The sequence below is a fragment of the Protomyctophum parallelum genome (genome assembly GCF_964188405.1).
Source record: "Protomyctophum parallelum genome assembly, chromosome: 12".
Classification (NCBI taxonomy): domain Eukaryota; kingdom Metazoa; phylum Chordata; class Actinopteri; order Myctophiformes; family Myctophidae; genus Protomyctophum; species Protomyctophum parallelum.
Genome location: NC_139712.1, coordinates 23519245 through 23540962, shown reverse-complemented (window position 1 = coordinate 23540962; position 21718 = coordinate 23519245). Strand labels below are relative to the sequence as shown.

The following is a 21718-nucleotide window of genomic DNA, read 5'->3' as shown; positions in this document are numbered from 1 at the left end:
TAATGAATCCCTGATTATTTTTCACCTGTAGAGAGAAAGCTCTTAATTACTCTGACGTATAAACCTACCCATTGAATCATTATTGTACATTTTGTCAACTTGCGTCTCCAAGAAATGCTCATTTACTTTGTTATGAAAACAAATGTACATGAATGTACTGATATTGTAAATAAAATGTCTAAAAGTGATTATGGGGTCGAGGGCTTTTTTGTTGTTGTACATGACATAATCATAATTATAATAATATAATCCTCAATGTTTAAAAAGTGTATGTGTGTTTCGGTAATTGTCTGAAGGTCAATTATTCTTATTTATTTACCGCCCCTGCCCACAATAAAATCATCAATTATTCACATTCAAACGTTATTTTATCTCTTCTTTTTTATCAATAGCAACAATGTTACACTGCTATTACATGTGGGATTGATTGATTTGCGGAGTGGTCTTGATACCGGAAGGTCGCCAGTTCGCATCCCCGGACCGGCATGTTAAAATTACCACCGTTGAAGTGCCCTTGAGCAAGGCATTGAACCCCTACCATGAAATGTTCTATGAGCAGGGTGTGGCTGTAAACAAGTCCTTGGCTTAGTCCACTTCCCTGGGTAAACAAAGAACTTTGCTTTGCTTACATTTCAAGCACAGCTCAATACAAAGACTGTTAACTGTGAGTGGATGACCCAATAAAGCATTACACTTGTTTACAAGAGGGTCCACCTTGTTCAGTTCATCAACATATCCATGCAGGAAGGCAGGCATATAGCCTATATATATATCTATAGGTGGGCAGGCAGGTATATAGCCTATATATATATATATCTATGGGTGGGCAGGCAGGCATATAGCCTATATATATATATATATGGGTGGGCAGGCAGGCATATAGCCTATATATCTATGGGTGGGCAGGCAGGCAGGCACATATGTATGGGCAGGCCACCCTAATACTCTATGGCAGGCCATGGGGCAGGCAGGCAAGTCAAAAGTAACCAGTAAGATCCGGTCTAGATCCTCAAAAAAGAAAACGCCTACTACAACATGTTCCGTTTCCGGTGTGTGTCACAGTATTATCTGCATAAATGCCCAACTAATTATTGAGTAGCCCTATAAGGTCTCGCCAGTCGAGTTATATAATAACACATGGACATAATTAACAAAGTATTTTTTACAAGACTCATATTGAGATTACCTCTTTGGTCGGAACAAAAAAACAGCTTGACTGACTGCGGCACAACCCGGAAGAAAGACGGAGGTGCGCGCGAAAGCAGCGGCGCGCGAGATTTGTTGTTTGTTGTGTTTAAGATCTTAACCTCGAGCTCAAGTCCTTTACAGGAGCCGGAGGAGGATATACTCATTACTGATATTATTACATATTAATGTAAGTCTATATACTTATTTCAATATTGAATGAATTTCACCGACTGTACACACAACTAACATATACGACACGACCAAGTGGGTTCAGCTTCAGGAAGTTCAGGTTATAATGTTACAATGACTGGAGAGAAGCTTAGCATTAAGCGAAGACAGTGGTTTTCAACATTTTTCATATCAAGGTCCATTATTTATTTGACCTTTAAGCCACGGACCAACATTTGATGAGCCTCTCAGACCCAAAACTAAAGAATATTCTGTTGTCGGATACGATTTGGTCCATTCATGCTGTATTAATGTGGTGCCATCGGAGTCGGAGAGAGAACAGGCAAATATGTTGATCAAAATTAACAATGATTCTACATTATCTAATTTGACTGCTTGTAAATTAAGTAATGCAATGTTTAACAATTTTACTCTTGAGAGTACAGTTCAATAGTATGTACATGAGGTTAGACTATAGACAATGACATACATGTGCTTTTTTGTTTGTACAACATCAATACAGCATGGAATTGTGGGCAAAATCTTATCCAACGACAGACAACACAATATTGCATGTTGTGGGTCTGAGAGGCTAAATGTCATGATCAAATGGTGGTCCTTGGCTCAAATGTAGCCCTCCAAGCAGAACCCAATGGTACTGAAGTTTCTGACATTTTGTTCGACCCAGTCCATGGGGTCCTGTTGCACCACTACCATGCCACCTGGTACGCAGCCATTCTTAAACATAAACAACATGTTTAGCGCCTGGCCGCGCTCTGTGACGACATTATTTCGTGTGAGCGTTTCTGAATATGTTTAGTATAAGTACCCATACATGCCGCTGCGAATATCTCCTGTGGCGCGGAAGCCGTTAAGTATTTTTTATCTTTGTTTGACCGATTTGGTCGCTTTGATTCTTCTCTTCCTTCCTTGTTTATTGACACCTCATTGTATTGCCTATCTGGCTAGCTAGTGGCGCTATAGCTATGACAGAGCAGATCAGAGGCAGGGACGTAGCCGCACAAGCCAACCGCACACCGGGAGGCGGTACAATAAACGGTAAACAAACAAGAAGAAATAAAGCGACCAAATCGGTCAAACAAAGATTAAAAATACTTAACGGCTTCCGCGCCACAGGAGATATTCGCAGAGGGATGTATAGGTAGGCCTACTTAAAGTTCCCGAATTCAGAAGAAAGCAAACAAAAAAAGGACGTCAAACGGCGCAGATTCGATCTTAGAGAGAATTTTTACTTCCGCGTTCTGGAATTCCCATACGAAAATATAGTTCTGACCAGGGACCCAACATAAAACTCATCAAAATTTCAGAAAAGCTTTATGTAGGGTCCCGAAAGGGGCTAGCTCAAATGCTGAATAAATAATCAGACCAGCAGCTGCAAGGAGGTTTATTCAAGGGGGTGATGCGGAGCCATGTTGCATGGGGTAACACTGTCCACGCCACTGGAGGTCCTCCCCCACAAAAACTGTAACCATGCAAGTAGATTTGTAATTTCCAGTATTCTGGTGGATTTGGGGAGTTTGGTACTTTTATCAGACTTTACTAACATATAGGATCCATTAAAACGCTAAAAGCATAGTAGGCCTTCATCAACTGATTTTATGACAATAAAAGAGCCATCTTCTTATAAGTGACTATCTTTTTATAATTGCATTCAATTACAATATAGATATGTTAGTGTATGTATGTGTACAACAACACTGTATGTGGGACTGGAGTTTATCCAGACATCACATACAAAAGCGAGGGTAAAAGAGTAACATTCCCTCTCGCTCATTGATGACGAGAGATAATGATTTTTCTTTTTGCTAATATTAATGACAAATTAATCGGTCTCATATTCATTCTTCAAACTGTGTGTTTTCATAATACCGATTTACCGTATATACAATCCATGTATATGGGATCATGGATGTATGTTCCTATTATTTACCGGTGATAGATTGCACATTATGATGAATTACAGATCATGTTAACTTAGTCTGATCAAATGCAGGCTATTTATTTTATATTTCTTATACTCTTACCTGTACGGTACCTATTCTGTGTTTCATGATTAATTGTAAAATCCATGCTCTTTTCAAGCAGACCAGAAATGTAGAAAACTGTCGTTCCCTGATGTCATGGCTCATCGCTAGGGACACATGCATCAGTAAGCAGGGACTGGGGATGGCAATGAAGGACCGTCTGGCGTGGCATGATTGTGAAATCCTAGCCCTACAAGCAGAACCCAATGCTACTGAAGTTTCTGAATTTTTTTAGACCCAGAGCATTGGGTCCTATTCCAGCTCCACCCTGCCACCGGGTACGCACACATAAATACACGTAAACAACTTCGAAAACGTCCTTCTGCGCTCTTTAAAGACTTTTTTTCGTTTGAGGGCTTCTGAATGTGTGAACTTTAAGTACCTATAAATACCGCTGCGAATATCTCCTGTGGCACGGAAGACGTTAAGTATTTTTAATCTTTGTTTGACCGATTTGGTCGCTTTGATTCTTCTTTTCCTTCCTTGTTTATTGACACCTCATTGTACCGCCTATCTGGCTAGCTAGTGGCGTTATAGCTATGACAGAGCAGATCAGAGGCAGTAACGTAGCCGGCACAAGCCAACCGCACATCGGGAGGCGGTACAATAAACGGTAAATAAACAAGAAGAATCAAAGCGACCAAATCGGTCAAACAAAGATTAAAAATACTTAACGGCTTCCGCGCCACAGGAGATATTCGCAGCGGTATGTATAGGTACTTATAGTTCACAGATTCAGAAGCCCTCAAAGGAAAACAAGCCGTCAAACGGCGCAGATACGATGTTACCGAGCATATTTATGTCCGCGTTCCAACATTCCCATACGAAAATATAGATACGCACAGGGACCCTACATAAAGTGACATCCAAATTTCAGAAAAGCTTTCGGGTTCCGAGAGGGGCTAGTGAAATCCATGATCTCAACCGCTGTCGAAAAATAATGATGATGATCATGCTTAATGCAGAACTGCCTACTACGACACCTGCATGTGAACAATAAAGATCCATGTGTTTCTGTTTTCTACACACACACACACACACACACACACAGGTTGAATCCCGGCAGTGAGTGAAGATGAGTAGTCCTGCACTGAGTAGCAGCAGTTCCGCATCGAGTGGAACCTCAAGTTTGGACCTCTTTGAAAATGTATGGCTTCAGCTCAAAGAATGCCACAAGAATGCACTTCATGGTAGGAACCGTTACAACTAGGGATGGAACAAAACAAGTCAGTCACAACCTTTTATTTGGGGAAATTAGAGACTTTTAAAATCTCTCTGTCTCTCTCTGTTTGTGTGGTTGAGAGCAGATATGAAAATGAAAGTAACTGTGCAATTACTCCTATGTAAGGTACGGTATGTATTTTCTCTTGCACTGTATGTTGTACTAAGCGTCGGTGCACTACTTTTTGTTATTTCCAGAATTGGAGGCAAAGGTTATCAAGCTGAAAAAGGACCGTTGTCTGTAAGTATATTGTGCTGCTCTACGTTTTGAATTAAAATACCGGTACGTTAAAACATTAAAACATTGGGTTCAACATGCCTTCATAAATGTGACATAGAATATGTGAGGAGCTGAGAATGGCCTAGGTATGTAGTATGTAGTGTTGCATTAATTCAGTTGAGTGTAAAGAGTCTCGCCACTGCTTTAGGGCATTCGCCACCAGGAAGACTTTGAGTGCATTTCCTTCTGTACGATGTGATTCCTGCAAATGGAGATCAAGTGCTAGCATTAAAGTGACCCTAGTATACAGTACATTGTTTTCTTCCAAAAAACTATCTTCTCGATTTGATTAATTGAAAATCAACAGAATTATTGCTAAGAGAAGATAATGGATAGTTGACCGTTGACCGGGTTGTTGTGCTTCCTACAGTGATGCTCAGAGGCTCGAGGAGTTCTACGGTCGTAGCCAGCAGCTGAAGGAGGTTCAGAAAGGCCTGCAGGACACTATCGCTAAGCTGGAGGGGAGGTAAGGGACTGGCCCTGTGTGGCATTCACTATCGCTAAGCTGGAGGGGAGGTAAGGGACTGGCCCTGTGTGGCATTCACTAGCGCTAAGCTGGAGGGGAGGTAAGGGACTGGCCCTGTGTGGCATTCAACATGTCAAGATGGTTCATTTGTCACTTTGCAAGTAAATACGGTGACATTTTGGTGTGGCATGCTCTGCAGTAGCAGTAAAGACATTACTGTATAACAATAGTCTGGCAGCCGGGGTCGTGGACCGGCTGTCAGAATTGAGCCATTTTGTTTTTATTGATATATGTGACCATACCATTAACAACCAATTAAGGCAACATTTTCAAAATGTCATTCTGCTTTAAGTAGCATGTGACGTGTCAAACTAGGGGGTTTTCATGATTCATTGATCCATTACAAGCATTAGTTTTGCACAAAAAAACACCCCTTGTGCTAAAAACAGCCATAGCGGACATCACAAAATGTGATGAGGTTATCACATTTGGGCAAGGGGCTATGGCCGAATTTAATTAATTTCCACCATGCAGGTTGCTGCTGACTGTGGTGTGTGTCTGGTTGTGTTTGCAGGTTGCTGCTGACTGCAGTGTGTGTCTGGTTGTGTTTGCAGGTTGCTGCTGACTGCAGTGTGTGTCTGGTTGTGTTTGCAGGTTGCTGCTGACTGCAGTGTGTGTCTGGTTGTGTTTGCAGGTTGCTGCTGACTGCGGTGTGTGTCTTTGGTTGTGTTTGCAGGTTGCTGCTGACTGCGGTGTGTGTCTTTGGTTGTGTTTGCAGGTTGCTGCTGACTGTGGTGTGTGTCTGGTTGTGTTTGCAGGTTGCTGCTGACTGCAGTGTGTGTCTTTGGTTGTGTTTGCAGGTTGCTGCTGACTGTGGTGTGTGTCTTTGGTTGTGTTTGCAGGTTGCTGCTGACTGCAGTGTGTGTCTGGTTGTGTTTGCAGGTTGCTGCTGACTGCAGTGTGTGTCTTTGGTTGTGTTTGCAGGTTGCTGCTGACTGTGGTGTGTGTCTTTGGTTGTGTTTGCAGGTTGCTGCTGACTGTGGTGTGTGTCTTTGGTTGTGTTTCCAGGTTGCTGCTGACTGTGGTGTGTGTCTTTGGTTGTGTTTGCAGGTTGCTGCTGACTGCAGTGTGTGTCTGGTTGTGTTTGCAGGTTGCTGCTGACTGCAGTGTGTGTCTGGTTGTGTTTGCAGGTTGCTGCTGACTGCAGTGTGTGTCTTTGGTTGTGTTTGCAGGTTGCTGCTGACTGTGGTGTGTCTTTGGTTGTGTTTGCAGGTTGCTGCTGACTGTGGTGTGTGTCTGGTTGTGTTTGCAGGTTGCTGCTGACTGTGGTGTGTGTCTTTGGTTGTGTTTGCAGGTTGCTGCTGACTGTGGTGTGTGTCTTTGGTTGTGTTTGCAGGTTGCTGCTGACTGCAGTGTGTGTCTGGTTGTGTTTGCAGGTTGCTGCTGACTGTGGTGTGTGTCTTTGGTTGTGTTTGCAGGTTGCTGCTGACTGTGGTGTGTGTCTTTGGTTGTGTTTGCAGGTTGCTGCTGACTGCAGTGTGTGTCTGGTTGTGTTTGCAGGTTGCTGCTGACTGCGGTGTGTGTCTGGTTGTGTTTGCAGGTTGCTGCTGACTGCGGTGTGCGCTCGCTGCGCTCCGTTGGAGGAGCAGGTGAGGAAGGGACAGACGGAGTTGGAGAAGCAACGCCAGCAGAATGAGCGTCTAATCGCAGAGCACAGTGAGTGTCTCCCATAATAATAATAATAATGCATTTTATTTGTATTGCACTTTTAATTCACAAGGAATCCCAGAGTGTTCATCAAACTTTATTTGTAGAGCACATTTAAAACAACTGAGATTGACCAAAGTGCTGTACAGATCCGGAGCAAAGCAAGACATGCAATATATGTAGGGAAGTGTCGACATGCTCACAAAAGGCACATGTATGCATATAAAATTAAATTAAATAGAATTAAATCAAACAATACAACAGACATTGGATTGGAGATTAGAGATTAATAAGCCAAAGAAAATGAATGAGTTTTAAGCAGAGACTTAAAAACATGATGCATGGGCATACTCTCTAATATACACTGTAACTTGTGTTGTTTGTGATAACTGATAATTGTAACTTTGTGTTGTTTGTGAATTGTAACTTTGTGTTTGTGATAACTGATAATTGTAACTTTGTGTTGTTTGTGAATTGTAACTTTGTGTTGTTTGTGATAACTGATAATTGTAACTTTGTGTTTGTGAATTGTAACTTTGTGTTGTTTGTGATAACTGATAATTGTAACTTTGTGTTGTTTGTGATAACTGATAATTGTAACTTTGTGTTGTTTGTGAATTGTAACTTTGTGTTTTTTGTGATAACGGATAATTGTAACTTTGTGTTGTCGGACAGAGAATGAAAAGGACAGCCTTCAGGACGAGAACAGAAAACTGAGCAAAGAGCTGGACATACTGAAGAGGTGAGTTCCTGACCGTCCTCATTTCTCTCCTCAAGACCGCGCTGGACAGAGTAAAGGTGGTAGCACACTGGACGCGTTTTTTGGAGAAAAAACGCTAAAAATCCAAAATTGCGCCCGGTGTGTAGGGACCTTAACACTGGTTTATCACCAGTGGTCCTTGAGAGGGGCATGCCAGGTGGTCTCCAGCTAAATTATGGAGAGTTGGTATTAACCAAATGGACCCTTTATTTCTTAGATCCCGAGAGTGTACATTATTGAAACCAAATGGACCGTTTTGGGTCCATTTGGTTTTATTTGACACTCACAGAGTTAAATAATCGTTAAACATCTAAGTCTACACAATTAGAGAAGGCAGAATAATTGTTATTTTGATTGTTATTTTGCCTCTTATCTCTCCTATGGTGCAATACAGCATGGAATTGTGGACAAAATCTTATCCCAATTACAAAATGTTCTATGACGTTTTCGGTCTGAGAGGCTAAATCTCATCAAATGGTGGCTCTGTGGCTCAAATGCAGAATAAATAATGGACCCTCGACATGAAATGGGTTGAAAACACATTGTACAGTTGTTCTCAACATGTGGGTTCGGTCTAGAAATGAAGTCGACGTGGATGATGGCTCTGTTTTGGAGCAAGGCAATTATTTGATGAGTTGATGAGTTCCTATTTCCAGATGAAAGTTTGATCATAATTCAAATGTCGTTGTCATTGACAGCTCCGAGGCCCCGGAGGTGACTCCTCAGTCCTCGGAGCAGGAAGAGGGAATGATCCCCGACTCTCCGCTCCACGCCAGCGCCGTGCCTGCGGTCAACAAGCTGAAGAGACGCAAGACGGACGGCCAGACCAAACACGTCCGCTACAAAGAGAAACCCCTACCGCCGTTGCACACCTCGCTCTTCGGCGGTCAGTCTTATAATGGAAGCGTGTTGCACACTGAAAACCTACACAAGCTCACAACAATGCGCACGTCTGTGATGCATTGAGAGCTCGTTAGATTAGGCTATTTTCAGTTATCCTTTCAAGATTAGAGCATTTTGGTGGTGGTCAAAATAGCAAAGAAGGGTTCTCGAATATTTCATTAAGGCAAAAGCCAACTCTTGTCGTGACAAATCATGACAACAAACACACATTTTTTGGGCCGAACAAATAATTAGAAGAAAAAAACGGCAGGTTACAACACTTTTTTTGTTGTTTTTCTTCTTTGTAATTATTTGTTTGGTCCAAAATATTTTGTTTGTTGTCATGAGTTGTCACGACTCGAGTTGGCTTTGTCCATGGCATAACCGTCTTTAAATAAATACCTTTTGAAATGTCTATGGGAAAAATGCATTGGGAATCATTTCCTGGGCCTGGCGTCGTCATGAAAGGGGGTGGGACTGCGACGCTCTATATTCGTTCACAGCAAACGTTGCTTTTGGGGGACCCTGAAACTAAATATTTTGAGAAGGGAAATACATATCATTCTGGGGGTTCTTGACATGAAATAGTTTGAGAACCACTGATATAGAAACATAGGGCTTTTCAGGAAACTGTCAGGATTAACAAGACATTTTGTAAAATCTGGTCTCGGGTGAAAATGGGATAAGCTGCCTGTGTGCTTCTCCGTGGCAGAGTTGAACAAGGAGAGTCTGGAGATGTTGCAGGGCGGTGGAGAAATGCTGGTACCAAACACATGTCAGATGGACACGTCGCAGACGTCACGTATGTATGCCTTCATCTCCAAAACCCATACCTTTTGACATGAGTATAAATATGTCTTGTCTATCTAGATACGCAGAAATTGTGTCGTTATTTCGCTTAATTATGTGAGGTAACCTCATGTATTAAAGTTCTCAGTCGCCACAACTGATTTCAGTCATTTGGATTCCGTAGAAGCCAGTGTTTGTGCGCACCGAAAATAGCAGATCTACAAGCTCACAACACGTCGCATTGCGACGTGTTGTGGGCTTGCAGATTAGCTATTTTCAGTCATTAGTTATTTTAACATTATTTTGTGATAGTAAGTGATCGAACTAGCAATAGAACACAAGTTTAGAAGCATCTTCCAGAAACATGAATGTCTCAGAAATATCATGATTTCTTCAGCTGGTCGACCTATAACAATCATCATTACATTTTCAGACTTGAGATTTGATTTGTCTTTATTCCATGCTATCTACATCCAACTTGAACGTGGTTAAAAGTGGCCCGTGGCAGGATGTTTTTTTTAGTTTTTTTTTACCAAGAACAGGTCTGTTTTCATTTCAGAAGGTCCCACCGGTCTGGATGATGTAACTGTAGTGGCAGAAACGTGTCGCCTGGATGTTCCCAAGGTAGTCCTGCGTGGAAGGGGTCATGTGTCTTTGAAATATTTGAGTCCGCACACAGGATCCTCCAACTCCCAACATTACTTTTTTGTAGTGATAACATTAAATACCTTCCGTGCAAACTTGAATGTTTCTATTTGTTGGCCTGTCTTTTCGTCTTTGGCCTCGGTATCTGAAATGGTCTCAAGTGTCCCTGAACACTCCTCTCCTTGTGAATTAACCCATTGATCCATTTAGGCCTGACGTCGAACAAAGAAAAAAAAAAGTTTGCTCTGAAAGAATATATATTCAAAGATGTGTGCCGCATTTTTACGATTTTTCAAAAAAAATTCAATAGCTAAATTATAACATAATGCTTAGTTAAAACACCAAAAGGGGTTCCCGTACAGAATGGACCTGGGGCAGATTCTACAAATACTATAGTCAAATACGCACATCACTTCGTGGAGGTGCTGGGTTCAAAAAGTGACATAGGAAAAGAGAAGGGAACCTGCATGCGCCAAAAGGTATATTTTATTGACGATGTTTTGAGCCATCTGGTCAAACTGACCAGGTGAAGAGCCTTGGTTTCGAAACGCCGTCAATAAAATGTACCTTTTTGGAGCATACGAGTGTGCAGATTCTACAAATGCCTTCTACTTTTTGTGCCATATTTGGCCGCAGAGCCCCATTTGGAAATGTTTTCTGCCAGGAATACCCCCACCCCCCACCCCAGAAGAGAATGTTTATGTAAAGAATTCAGATTATGAAAGTGAATTCACTTTCAAGTACATGCTTCCAGTGCATGGCACGAAGTGACACGCTGAGGAAATGAATGAATGAATGATGAATAATGAATGAATTGACATCTGCTTTGTATAATCAACAATTGGGGGACTAATGCAACTTTTAGTTTGTTTAGCTGTTGTTGAAAAGCCTTTTGTGTGCAGTGGTCGTTTGCCTGTCTCGTCCAGCTAATTAGTTACTAACTAATGGGCCTAACGTTGATGCAGTTTGAGCTTCAATGTGTTACAAACAGAGCATTGTGTGTTTTAATTTTTTTTGTTTGTTTTTTCAGAACAAAGAGGAACAAGGCTCCTCGACTCCTCAGCAGTACAAGGTTCCTTCAAGGTAGGAATGAAAGTGGAACACGTTTTATTGGTTACCAACAACATGGTATGGCCACTATGTAACTGTGAAAATATTGTTAATATCATGCATCTATGCAACACTGCAACTGCATTGGTTATGTGCGTGTGTGTGTGTGTGTTGGGGGGGGCTCAATCCTATTGCTTTGAAATGAGATAATTTGCTAATTAGAGCTATGGATATAGGTTCACACTTTTATATTTACATGTTTTAAGTGTAGCAACAGTGAAAACAGCACTTTATATGTAAACCGTGCTCTTATTTTACATTCCACAGACCAGAACACAGAGCACTCTTGTCTGCATTTTCCTGCCATATTGGCCAACATTTCAATAACTGTTCATCCCTAGTTTTAGAATAAAGACTAATTTCTTTTTTTCCAAATGCCTTTTTCGGAATGGCCAAAACGGAATTAGATCATATCGGCGTCGGTTATCAGCCATCACGGCAATTAATCATATCAGATATCGGTATGGGCCAACATGTCTCATCGGTTTACATCCCTATCCACAGGTCGCGTCAGGGTCCAGGCTTCTCCGTCCTCCACCCGGACGATACGGGAGCGTCCCCCTCGCTCCTCCCCCACGCCGTGCTTCACAAGGCCAGACGCAGGAAGCAGGACCTCGTCCAGGAGGTGTGGTGCACGTGGATTAACACATTTTGACCCGAGATCAGATTCTAAAAATGTCTTCTACATCCTGACAGTTTTCCATTCTGACCTGAGATCAGATTCTAAAAATGTCTTCTACATCCTGACAGTTTTCCATTCTGACCCGAGATCAGATTCTAAAAATGTCTTCTACGTCAGTCGTTCTTTTGATTTTTGAAAAACCTATGTTTCTTCTATGTCAGTGGTGTTCAACCTTTTTCATGTCAAGGACCCCCAGAATTATCTCTTTTGGGCCACGGACCCCCATCTCAAAATATGTAGTTCCAGGGACCCCCCAGAAGCCAATATTTTAGTTAAAAATGTTGTTATTTTTCAATAGCTAAACAACACCAACAGGGGTTCCCGCCCAAAATGGGTTAAAGTTCTCAGTCGCCGCGACTGATTTCAGTCCATTTGGATTCCATAGAAGCCTCCTGTGAAAGCATGCCGCGCACCGAAAATAGCCCATCTACAAAAATGTCATAAAAGCAAACTTAAAGTTCTCAGTCGCCGCGACTGATTTCAGTCCATTTGGATTCCATAGAAGAAAGTATGCCGCGCACCGACAAATAGCCCATCTACAAAAATGTCATAAAAGCAACCTTAAAGCCTCAAATCTGTGATTTCATCAGCTGCTCGGCCCCTGAAACATCATCGTTACATTGTCAGTCTTGAGATGTTATTTTGCTTTATTCCAAGGGGTTGGTGATCGAGAAGAAGAGGAAGAAGAACACCACCACCGCGGCGGTCTCCCTACAGAACAACGCCGCGCCAGAGGAGCGAGCCGCGATTAGTCACATCTGCAAACAGGAGCCATCGGCCGTCCACCAGGTGAGGCTGTTGTCCTGTGTGAGATAATCTGACTCGATGTATCCTCACTGTAAAAAGGAAAGGAAAGGTATTATGTTTACCCAGGGTAACTGGACTAAGCTCAAGAACTTGTTTACAGCCAGGCCCTGCTTATAGAACATTTCATGGTAGGGGTTCAATGCCTTGTCCAAGGGCACTTCAGCGGTGGTAATTTTAACGTGCCGGTCCGGGGATACGAACTAGCGACCTTCCGATATCAAGACCGCTCCGCAAACCGTTCGGCCACCGCTGCGCTGTCAGGCAGATACCTCACATCTCCATATTCTAACTTCTTGTGTTGTCTTTTTGTTTAGTTTTTTTCAAAGGGGGCCATATTAGAAAATGTTAAAAATCAACCTAGGGGGCCTAGGGGGCGGTTAGCTCCACCGTCTGAGCACCTATAGCTGCTGAGCCAGCCTGACGCCGTGCCGCGGGTTCGACTCCCCGTTCCCGACGGCTTTTTCCGCGTGTCTTCCCCCCCCCCCCCCCCCATCTCTCTGTCAGTCTACTATCAATCTATCAATAAAGGCAGAAAAAGCCAAAAAGAAAAAATCAACCTAGGGCCAAACTACATCTCCTGACGTAATGTGCCTTCGCATCATAACAAAGTCACATTCATATGCGTCACATTTAAAGGATTTTATTTTAACTATCGTCAATATTTAATCCATTTTGTGCGGGAACCCCTTTTGGTGTTTTAAGCATTATGTTATACTTTAGCTATTGAAAAATAGCTATAGCTTGTAGGTCTGCCAGCTTGTAGGTCTGCCATTTCTTTTTAATCGTTAAAATGTGCTTCAAATCTTTAAAAATATTGTCATGATTGTCAGGCCTAAATGGGTTAATATCAATGGTCTTTTGTCAGGTGTGTGCTGTGAACAAAGCACAAATAATCTCAGCCTTTTTTTCAGCCTTATTTCACATTACCAAATCACAAGCCAGACGTGCAAGGTAAAAAAATAAATAAAAAAATTGTCTTTGATCCCTTCACAATGAGAAAACGAGGAACAAGCAATCCTGACAAATGATACTCTGGGAAATGCCCAGGTTAATATATCAACTTCAACTTCAAAGAACAAAAAAAGATTCTGAAACTTCTTTTGTGCAGTGGTAAAGACAACAGAAATCACAGTACACACAAACACAGTTACTATATAAAAGATCATAAAAACAACTTTTTAAAGTTCTCAGTCCATTTGGATTCCATAGAAGCCTCCTGTGAAAGCATGCCGCGCACCGGAAATAGCCCCATCTACAAAAATGTCATAAAAGCAACCTTAACCCATTTTAGAATGAGGTCGATAAAAAAAAGGCTTCTAAATCCATTTTTTTCTCCCTGAAAAACCTATGTTTCTATGTCAGTGGTGTTCAACCTTTTTCATGAAGAAGAACACCACCACCGCGGCGGTCTCCCTACAGAACAACGCCGCGCCAGAGGAGCGAGCCGCGATTAGTCACATCTGCAAACAGGAGCCATCGGCCGTCCACCAGGTGAGGCTGTTGTCCTGTGTGAGATAATCTGACTCGATGTATCCTCACTGTAAAAAGGAAAGGAAAGGTATTATGTTTATGTTATGTTTACCCAGGGTAACTGGACTAAGGGACTGGACTAATAGGAAACAAAATATAGGAAGCACAAAATAAATAAAGGAACTGTTTCCCATACACATGTCTCCATGACCCACTGTTTGGGAAACAGCTGTGTCCCAGCAGCCTTTTAAAACATGCTGTCTAATATGTGTGTGTCATCTGTCAGGCGCTGTCCGTGCAAAACGGAGCTCCCGGCGCACAGACGCCGGACGTTTCCTTTCTGCGTCCCGCCAACAAGACGAAGAGGAAGAGTGACGAAGGAAGGACACGGAGCGTCCTGCAAGACCTGAACGCTCCCCTCGCCTCCGCTGGGGAGGACGGTGAGTTGAAGATGTCGCCCGGCTTCATCGGCCTGGCCCATTCATTGGGTCCGATTACCCTCCTTCCCGAGTTTTGTAGTTTGGTCTTAGATAGAGATGACTGTAATTTGACCCCTTATTTGTCATATGATATCGGGTCATATCGGTATCGACGAATATGCCAGTCTAACCACCAATCCGACACAGGGGTAAGGGGTTGACACTATGGCAGGTAAATAAAATGTTGGGGCATGTGGAGTTTGCTTTCGAGTTGTGCCCAAACTGCAAGTGCACATTTGAGTGAGGAGTCTGCTATAAACACAACACGAGATCACAACACTGGTATCGGTATTTGGTATCGGCTAACACAGAAATAGTGGGGACATTGGGACATCCCTAGTCTTAAGCGTTAATATTCATAGTCTGGATTTTCGGTGGTGAGGTGACCAACAACATGACGTCACGAGCCGCGGTGAAGAGCAAACCACCGCCCCAGCCCTTCTCTCTGTTTTTCACTCACCACCGCTCAACGTTATTTCAGCTCCGGTGGTCACCTCACCACCGGAGCGGTGGTCACCTCACCACCATAAATCCAGACTACGAATGAGCCTTTAGACCAGTGGTTCCCTGTTGCGAACCACTACTACTATTGTATCGCAGTTGGACGGAGCAGCAGCCAGCCCCTCTCTGCTAACCTTTTGCTTTCCCATCAGAACGGAAGGCTGAGGTGGATCAGACGTGGAGCATCGACCCCGCTGCGGCCCTCTCCCAGTACCACGCTGGCAGCCCCGACAGCCCGGAGGTAGGGTTCTGTCTGCTTATTATAACATGGGCTCACGCCAGGTGTGCGCCGGGCCACACACCTCATTCTCCGTGAATAAAGTGTTCTGTTTTATGCTTGACAGGAGGACAGGCCACACAACCAGACGGAGACTGTGGACGCTGACTGCACGTTCATCAGTCACAGCATGCTCCAAGGCCGGGGAACGCACACGCCGCACACGGGAGACGGCTCTGGTAACGGCTTTAATCCATTCTGGGGCGGGGAACCCCTTTTGGTGTTTTGAGCATTATGTTATACTTTAGCTATTGAAAAATAGCAGATCTACAAGTTCTGCCATTTTGTTTTTATCCTGAAAATGTGGTGCATATCTTTGAACATATATTCTTTCAGAGTGAACATTTTTAACTTAAATCTTTGCTTCCGGGGAGTCACAGGAACAACATCTTTTTGGATGGGGTTCGGCGGGCCAATTTCTGTGGTCCTTGACATGAAAAACTTTGAGAACGACTGACATTGAAACATGGGGTTTTTCAGAAAACTTTAGAAGACATTTGTAGAATCGTCCTCAGGTCTAAATGGGTTAATGCAGCGTAGTTGACACACAAGAACTGAGCAGGAATGTATGCCTAACTTTCTCCTCTGCTTTTACTTTGAAGGACATCGTCACCAGAAGGCCAACGACAGCCTGGATGAAATGTTTGACACTACAGTCTGCGGAGAGTACAAGTCTTACCACAACCTCACACACCTGGACCACGACGAGCCATGTACTGATGAAGAGGAGTGGGGGGAGGAAGAGGAGGTGGGGGACAATGGTAGGTCCATAATAATAATGATCTTTATTTGTATAGCACCTTTCATGACATGAAATGCAACTCAAAGTGCTTTACAGAGCAATATGAAAAGCATAAAATAATGTTAAAAAGATTCAAATAATAGCAAGAAAAAGGCAGTGAATCAGGCAAAACAGTGAGGACATGAATATTAACACAGATATTTAAATATCAAATAAAGAGTGAAGAAATATTTTATTATAGTTTATCTTATTTAGATACTTATTTGTTTTGTTTATACAAGTGCATGTGCAATATCTGTGTGTGAGTGTGTGTGTGAATGTATTGTATGTAATGTATGTTATAAAAAATGTCAATACAAATATTATTGAAAAATAAAGAGTGAAGAAATAGGTCTTAAGCTGTGCTTTAAAGCTATCTACAGAGGCTGCCTGTCGAAGGTGTAGTGGGAGTTTATTCCAAGCCGTCTGCCTACTGCATCACCGTGTTTTTGAGTGGTGCAACCACTCCTATAGATAAGAGTATAGACAGCTATGTGTGTCCCTTGGTCCGAGCACGGAAACAGCATATTATTACCACTAAGTGTCACTGGTGCACAGCCTAACACCACCAAGTCTCACTGTTGTGCAGCCTCGCCCCCCACACGGTAACTCTTGTCATTTCTCGACCGTTTCGGACGTGGCGCGTGCCGGCACCCTGGGCGTGTTCCTGTGGGTCTGGATGTTCCGGGGACCCCACGGAGTTGCACCACTCACTTCACATGTGTGTGTGATCTTTTATTTGTAGGCACTTTTGAGACTTCGATCGCTTCTTGGCGTCTTGAGTACGGTGGTCTTCTGTTGTCGAGTTCTGTTCTTAAGGACATATTTCTTTGCCTTTTGCTTTTTGTTCAGTCCAAAAAGAACGCGGCTTTGCTGAAAACCCTGGAGATGATGCTAAGGAAAACAAAGCTGGGTGAGTTTTATTGTTGTTTTTGCATCTTAGCAATGCTTCAACTGGCTTTTCTTCTTTTAACCCCTTTCTGGCACGCTATGAGCTTGTAGATCTGCTATTTTTCAAAGAACCACCGAAGAACCACTGACATAGAAACATAGCTTTTTCAGAAAACTGTCAGGATGTACAAGACATTTTTAGAATCTGATCTCAGGTCAAAATGGGATAAAAAAAAACAAAAGAAACATGAACCCTAGTGTCCCTGTACCGGAACAAACATTCTGCAGTTGATAAGGGGGGGGGGGGGGGGGGGGATAAAATAAATTAAATTAAACAAGACTCTTTCTAAACTAATGAAAATAGCCAATGTACAAGATCACAATCTTGTACATCAATTTGATATTTACGTTGTGAGCTTGGAGATCGGCTATTGACACTACTTTTGAAATGGGGTCAAAAGTCGTACGATTTGTCACACACGTTACCGCAGTTCTCCACACGTTCTCCGCATTTGACCCATCTCTTGGAGCAGTGAGCCACAGCCATGCCGCGCTCGGGAATCATTTGATTAGTTGATTTGACCCCCCACTCCAACCCATTGATGCCGAGTGCCAAGCAGGGAGACATTTGGTCCTATATTTTTACAGGGATCGAACCCCAGCTCCCAGTTTCAGGGTGGACACATGGTTTAATAATAATAATCATCATCAACCAACATTTACTGTACTGTGAAATGAACTGTGTAATTTTGAGTTCTACAATATTATTGTGAGTGTAACATTTCTCTCTCTGCGTCAGACACCCAGCGTATGCACACATGGCAGTGGTTCGCAATAAAGAGGAGAGACGGAAGCTTAAGGGCAGCACATGCAAGGAATGTGAAATAGTGAGTTGGTTGGTTTGGCTAATACTGTATACGAATACTGGACTACTCGCCCCGGTGCTTGCCCGTTTTTCCTCCCGGAATCTTCCCCAGTGAGGGTGATAACTTTGTAACATGCTATTGGCTGTTTGTATTCTTTTTGGAAAAATATAAAAAGATACTCCTGTGGAAAGGCTATATTATTTGACTTATATTGAACCTATAAACAATTTAGTATTATTTAGTATATGTAAGGTTTTGCCCCCTCAAATGGTACCTCGTCAGATAATCCCCACATATCCTACAACAACTTCTGTGAACAGACTTCACTGTAGTAGCTTTTCATAAATTATATTTGTACTTGGGCTGTTCTGCTGTCATGAAAGTTTATAGTTAGAGAAATTCAAAGTCCAGCCGTCTGCTGTCCAGCCTCTCCCACCCCTCACTGGGGAAAATTCTGGGAGGAAAACAGAAACGGGGCGAGTAGACTTGTTACCCTAATATACAAGCATTTGACAGTATTGCTATACTGCAGTGTTGTTTTTGGCAGCACATTTTGATTTTAGTTTGTCCTAGTCACATTTTAGTCACCTGGAATGTTAGTCTAGTTTTAGTCGACTAAATATAAGATTTCAGTCGACTTAAATCTATAGTTGATTAGTCGACTGAAATGTATTTTGGCGGGCCTTGATGCCGTCGTAATGGCTCATTTTACACTTGCTGAAAATAGCAGATCTACTGCGTCGCAGCACGGCGCGTTGAGCTTGTAGATCTGCTATTTTCAGCATGCAACCAAGTGTAAAATGACTTATACTGGATCTCTTGTCCACTAGTCCCTTCCTAACATTTTGGTCTAGTTTTTTTTTTGTTGACGAAATTGTCAATACTTAGTTTTAGTCATCATAGCTTAGTTACCATTTAGTATTCGTCAGTGAAAAAAAGGTAGCCGACGAACATTTTTCGTCTTAGTTTTAGTCGACAAAAACAACACTGCTATACCGTGAACATAATAACGAGGTGCGGCCTTCCTCTCTGCAGTACTACGCCTACCTGCCAGAGGAGGAACGACAGAAGAAGTTGTCGGAGTGTTCGAGGCACCGTTTCCGCTACATTCCTCCGAGCACTCCCGAGAACTTCTGGGAGGTCGGATTCCCATCGACTCAAACCTGCGTTGAAAGAGGTATAACTCGCGGACAATGTCACGTAAAATAGTTTTTGTGGCAAAGGTGCTGCGCTGTAGTAGCTGCACACTACAAAAAAAGATTGAGATCTAGATTCAGACACCCACGGTATGAGATCTCAGTTTCTGAATTTGAGCAAGGATCGTGCAGCACTAGTTGGTTGTCCAATTCATGTTTTACTACAAGAGAGACTTGAGTCGAGCACTTTGATGTTGTCTGTTTAAAGCCACAGTAGTAGGCTCCAAGTGCCTTGAATGTAGTAATGTTCACTTTGTTCAGCAACTACAGACTAAAGATAAAAATAAGTTGATGGAAAAAAAATTGAATCAGGTGAGATTCGTGATCTCAATTCTTGTGGAGGGAAATCGAGATTCACATTTGAGCAAGAATCGTGCAGCGCTACTGTACTGTTTGGGTTTCAGTTTGACAGGCCTGTCGATTTTGATTATTGGTTACAGGCAGTCATAAGTGCAGACTTGGCCACATTAACCCATTAAGACCCGAGGCCGATTCTACAAATGCCTTCTAAATCGGTAGTTCTCAAACCTTTCTTGTAAGAAAGAAGAACCCTCAAATGTATTGTATTTGGCTAAGCACCAAATCCTGGTTTTAATGGGATAAACTTATTTTGGGTGTGATATAGAGCGTCGCAGTCCCGCCCCCTCGAGAGACCCGGAAAAGAAATCGCCGTTCATTTTCCTCATAGGCATTTCTTAAAGTATTTATTTAAAGACGGTTACGCCGCGGACAAAGCCAACTCGGATCGTGACAAATCATGACAATGAACACAATATTTTGGGCCGATCAAATCATTAGAAAGAAGAAAATAAAGGCAGGAGACAACACTATTTGTTTTGTTTTTCTTCTTATAAATTATTTGATCGGCCCAAAACATTGTGTTCATTGTCATGATTTGTCACGATCCGAGTTGGCTTTGTCCGCGGCGTAACCGTCTTTAAATAAATACTTTAAGAAATGCCTATGGGAAAAATGCATTGCGATTCATTTCCTAGGCCACTCGTTGTTCTGAAAGGGGGAGGGACGCTCTATAGGCAAGGATTTTACCAAAAATATAAAATTATAATAAAAAGAATGAAGTAAAATAATGTGCATTACCATCGGTAGTTTAAATTATATGCATGTCAGGTCATAGTATATTCCTCAATGTAAACACAATGATATTGTAGGACTTGGGCTTCTGTCAATCTACCCCTTGCATCATCCGACAAACTGAAAGTGGTTGGGGGCACAGTGGCACAGACTGTAGTGCTGTCGCCTCAGTTAGAAGGTCCTGGGTTCGATTCCCACTGGGGACGCTGGGGGCGTGTTCTCTCCTGCGCGTCATCATTAGATAATTAACACTGGGTGAAAAAAATGGGCTACAAAATCGTGGGATAAACATAAAAAAAAGACACTCAAAGTGATTTACTCTTGATTAACAAACACATAGTATATTACAATATTTGTTTGCTTGTGTTTTGAAAATATTTCAGGTTACATCAAGGAAGACAACAACCCAGAGCCACGTATGCGGAGAAGACAACCTTTCAATGTGCTGTTCTCTCCAAAACGTAAGGAGGAGGATGGGTTGTTTTCTCCAAAATGATCCTAGACACTAATGTATCTCTCTAGTCTACAGGAACTACTGTGTATAGTTCTGCTAATACTTGAACCAATAATTTACATGATTTAAATTTAACTTTTTCTGCACATTGCTAAAATAAAAGCTATAATGATTTAAGTGTCTACTGTTAGTCACATTCTGTTCGAGTGCTAGTACCTGGTGAACAAGAATCTGTATTAGTTGAATGTTTATACATTACAGCAGTGGGCGGCAACCTTTTTGACATCAAGTGCCATGTTTTTATTTTGATAGTTACCATATCAATATTAACTATTTCTTACGCATTGGATGGCAATTGGATGATTTGAGGCATTTTGTTCCAAAGATGGGTTTTGCAAAAACGCCACCTGTTGGTGGCGCTATAACAGGCCAATGTGAAAAGGGTGGGATATATAGACGCCTTAACAGACGACGTCACACTGATAAGCACCAGCATGCACGTGCATAGCGGCAGCACAAGAACCCGCCTCTCATAAGATGCAATGGAAAAGTTCTAACTGCACTCGTGTGTAAAAAAATGCCCCATCAAACTTTCAGATGCTGTTTTTCTCCCAGTGTGGAGGAAGAATGATTAGGATTTTTATTGCGATCTCTCGCAATCCTTGGTATATATAATCCTTGGTTTCTGTTGTGTTTGAACAATAATAGCAATTCAAAGCAGTTGTCCTCAAAACCACACCTCCAGTCGCTGTCATAAGAACGGGAGGTGCGCTCATGAACACGGCAGCAGAGCCTGTTTGTGCACGGCTGCAGCCCATCAAGTATAATTTATGTTTTGTCCCGCGATGGTGTCGCACACGCAGTCCTCTATGCTCGCAACAGTCGCATCCGCGATGCGATGTGATCTTGTATACACATCACCACACGGGTGGTTTCAGCCCTTATTTCAGCCTTATGATGG

The 21718-nt window shown here is 42.5% G+C and overlaps 1 protein-coding gene and 1 long non-coding RNA gene across 2 annotated transcripts; both read left to right on the top strand.

Moving 5' to 3' along the window:
* Nucleotides 1-1288: 1288 nt before the first annotated feature.
* On the top strand, nt 1289-20814 carry rbbp8 (retinoblastoma binding protein 8). Its single transcript, XM_083777706.1, has 18 exons — nt 1289-1375; nt 4453-4591; nt 4821-4863; nt 5273-5368; nt 6969-7084; nt 7751-7817; nt 8534-8721; nt 9430-9519; nt 13859-13881; nt 14113-14241; nt 14507-14660; nt 15353-15441; nt 15545-15656; nt 16080-16238; nt 17111-17171; nt 17949-18036; nt 19051-19192; nt 20687-20814. The coding sequence occupies exons 2-18, from the start codon at nt 4477-4479 to the stop codon at nt 20797-20799; spliced, it is 1785 nt and encodes a 594-aa protein (XP_083633832.1). The 5' UTR covers nt 1289-1375; nt 4453-4476; the 3' UTR covers nt 20800-20814.
* On the top strand, nt 10088-12691 carry LOC310868352. The gene is made up of 4 exons (XR_014570081.1): nt 10088-10130; nt 11182-11234; nt 11766-11886; nt 12601-12691. It is a non-coding gene; the product is annotated as an uncharacterized lncRNA (long non-coding RNA).
* Nucleotides 20815-21718: the final 904 nt, after the last annotated feature.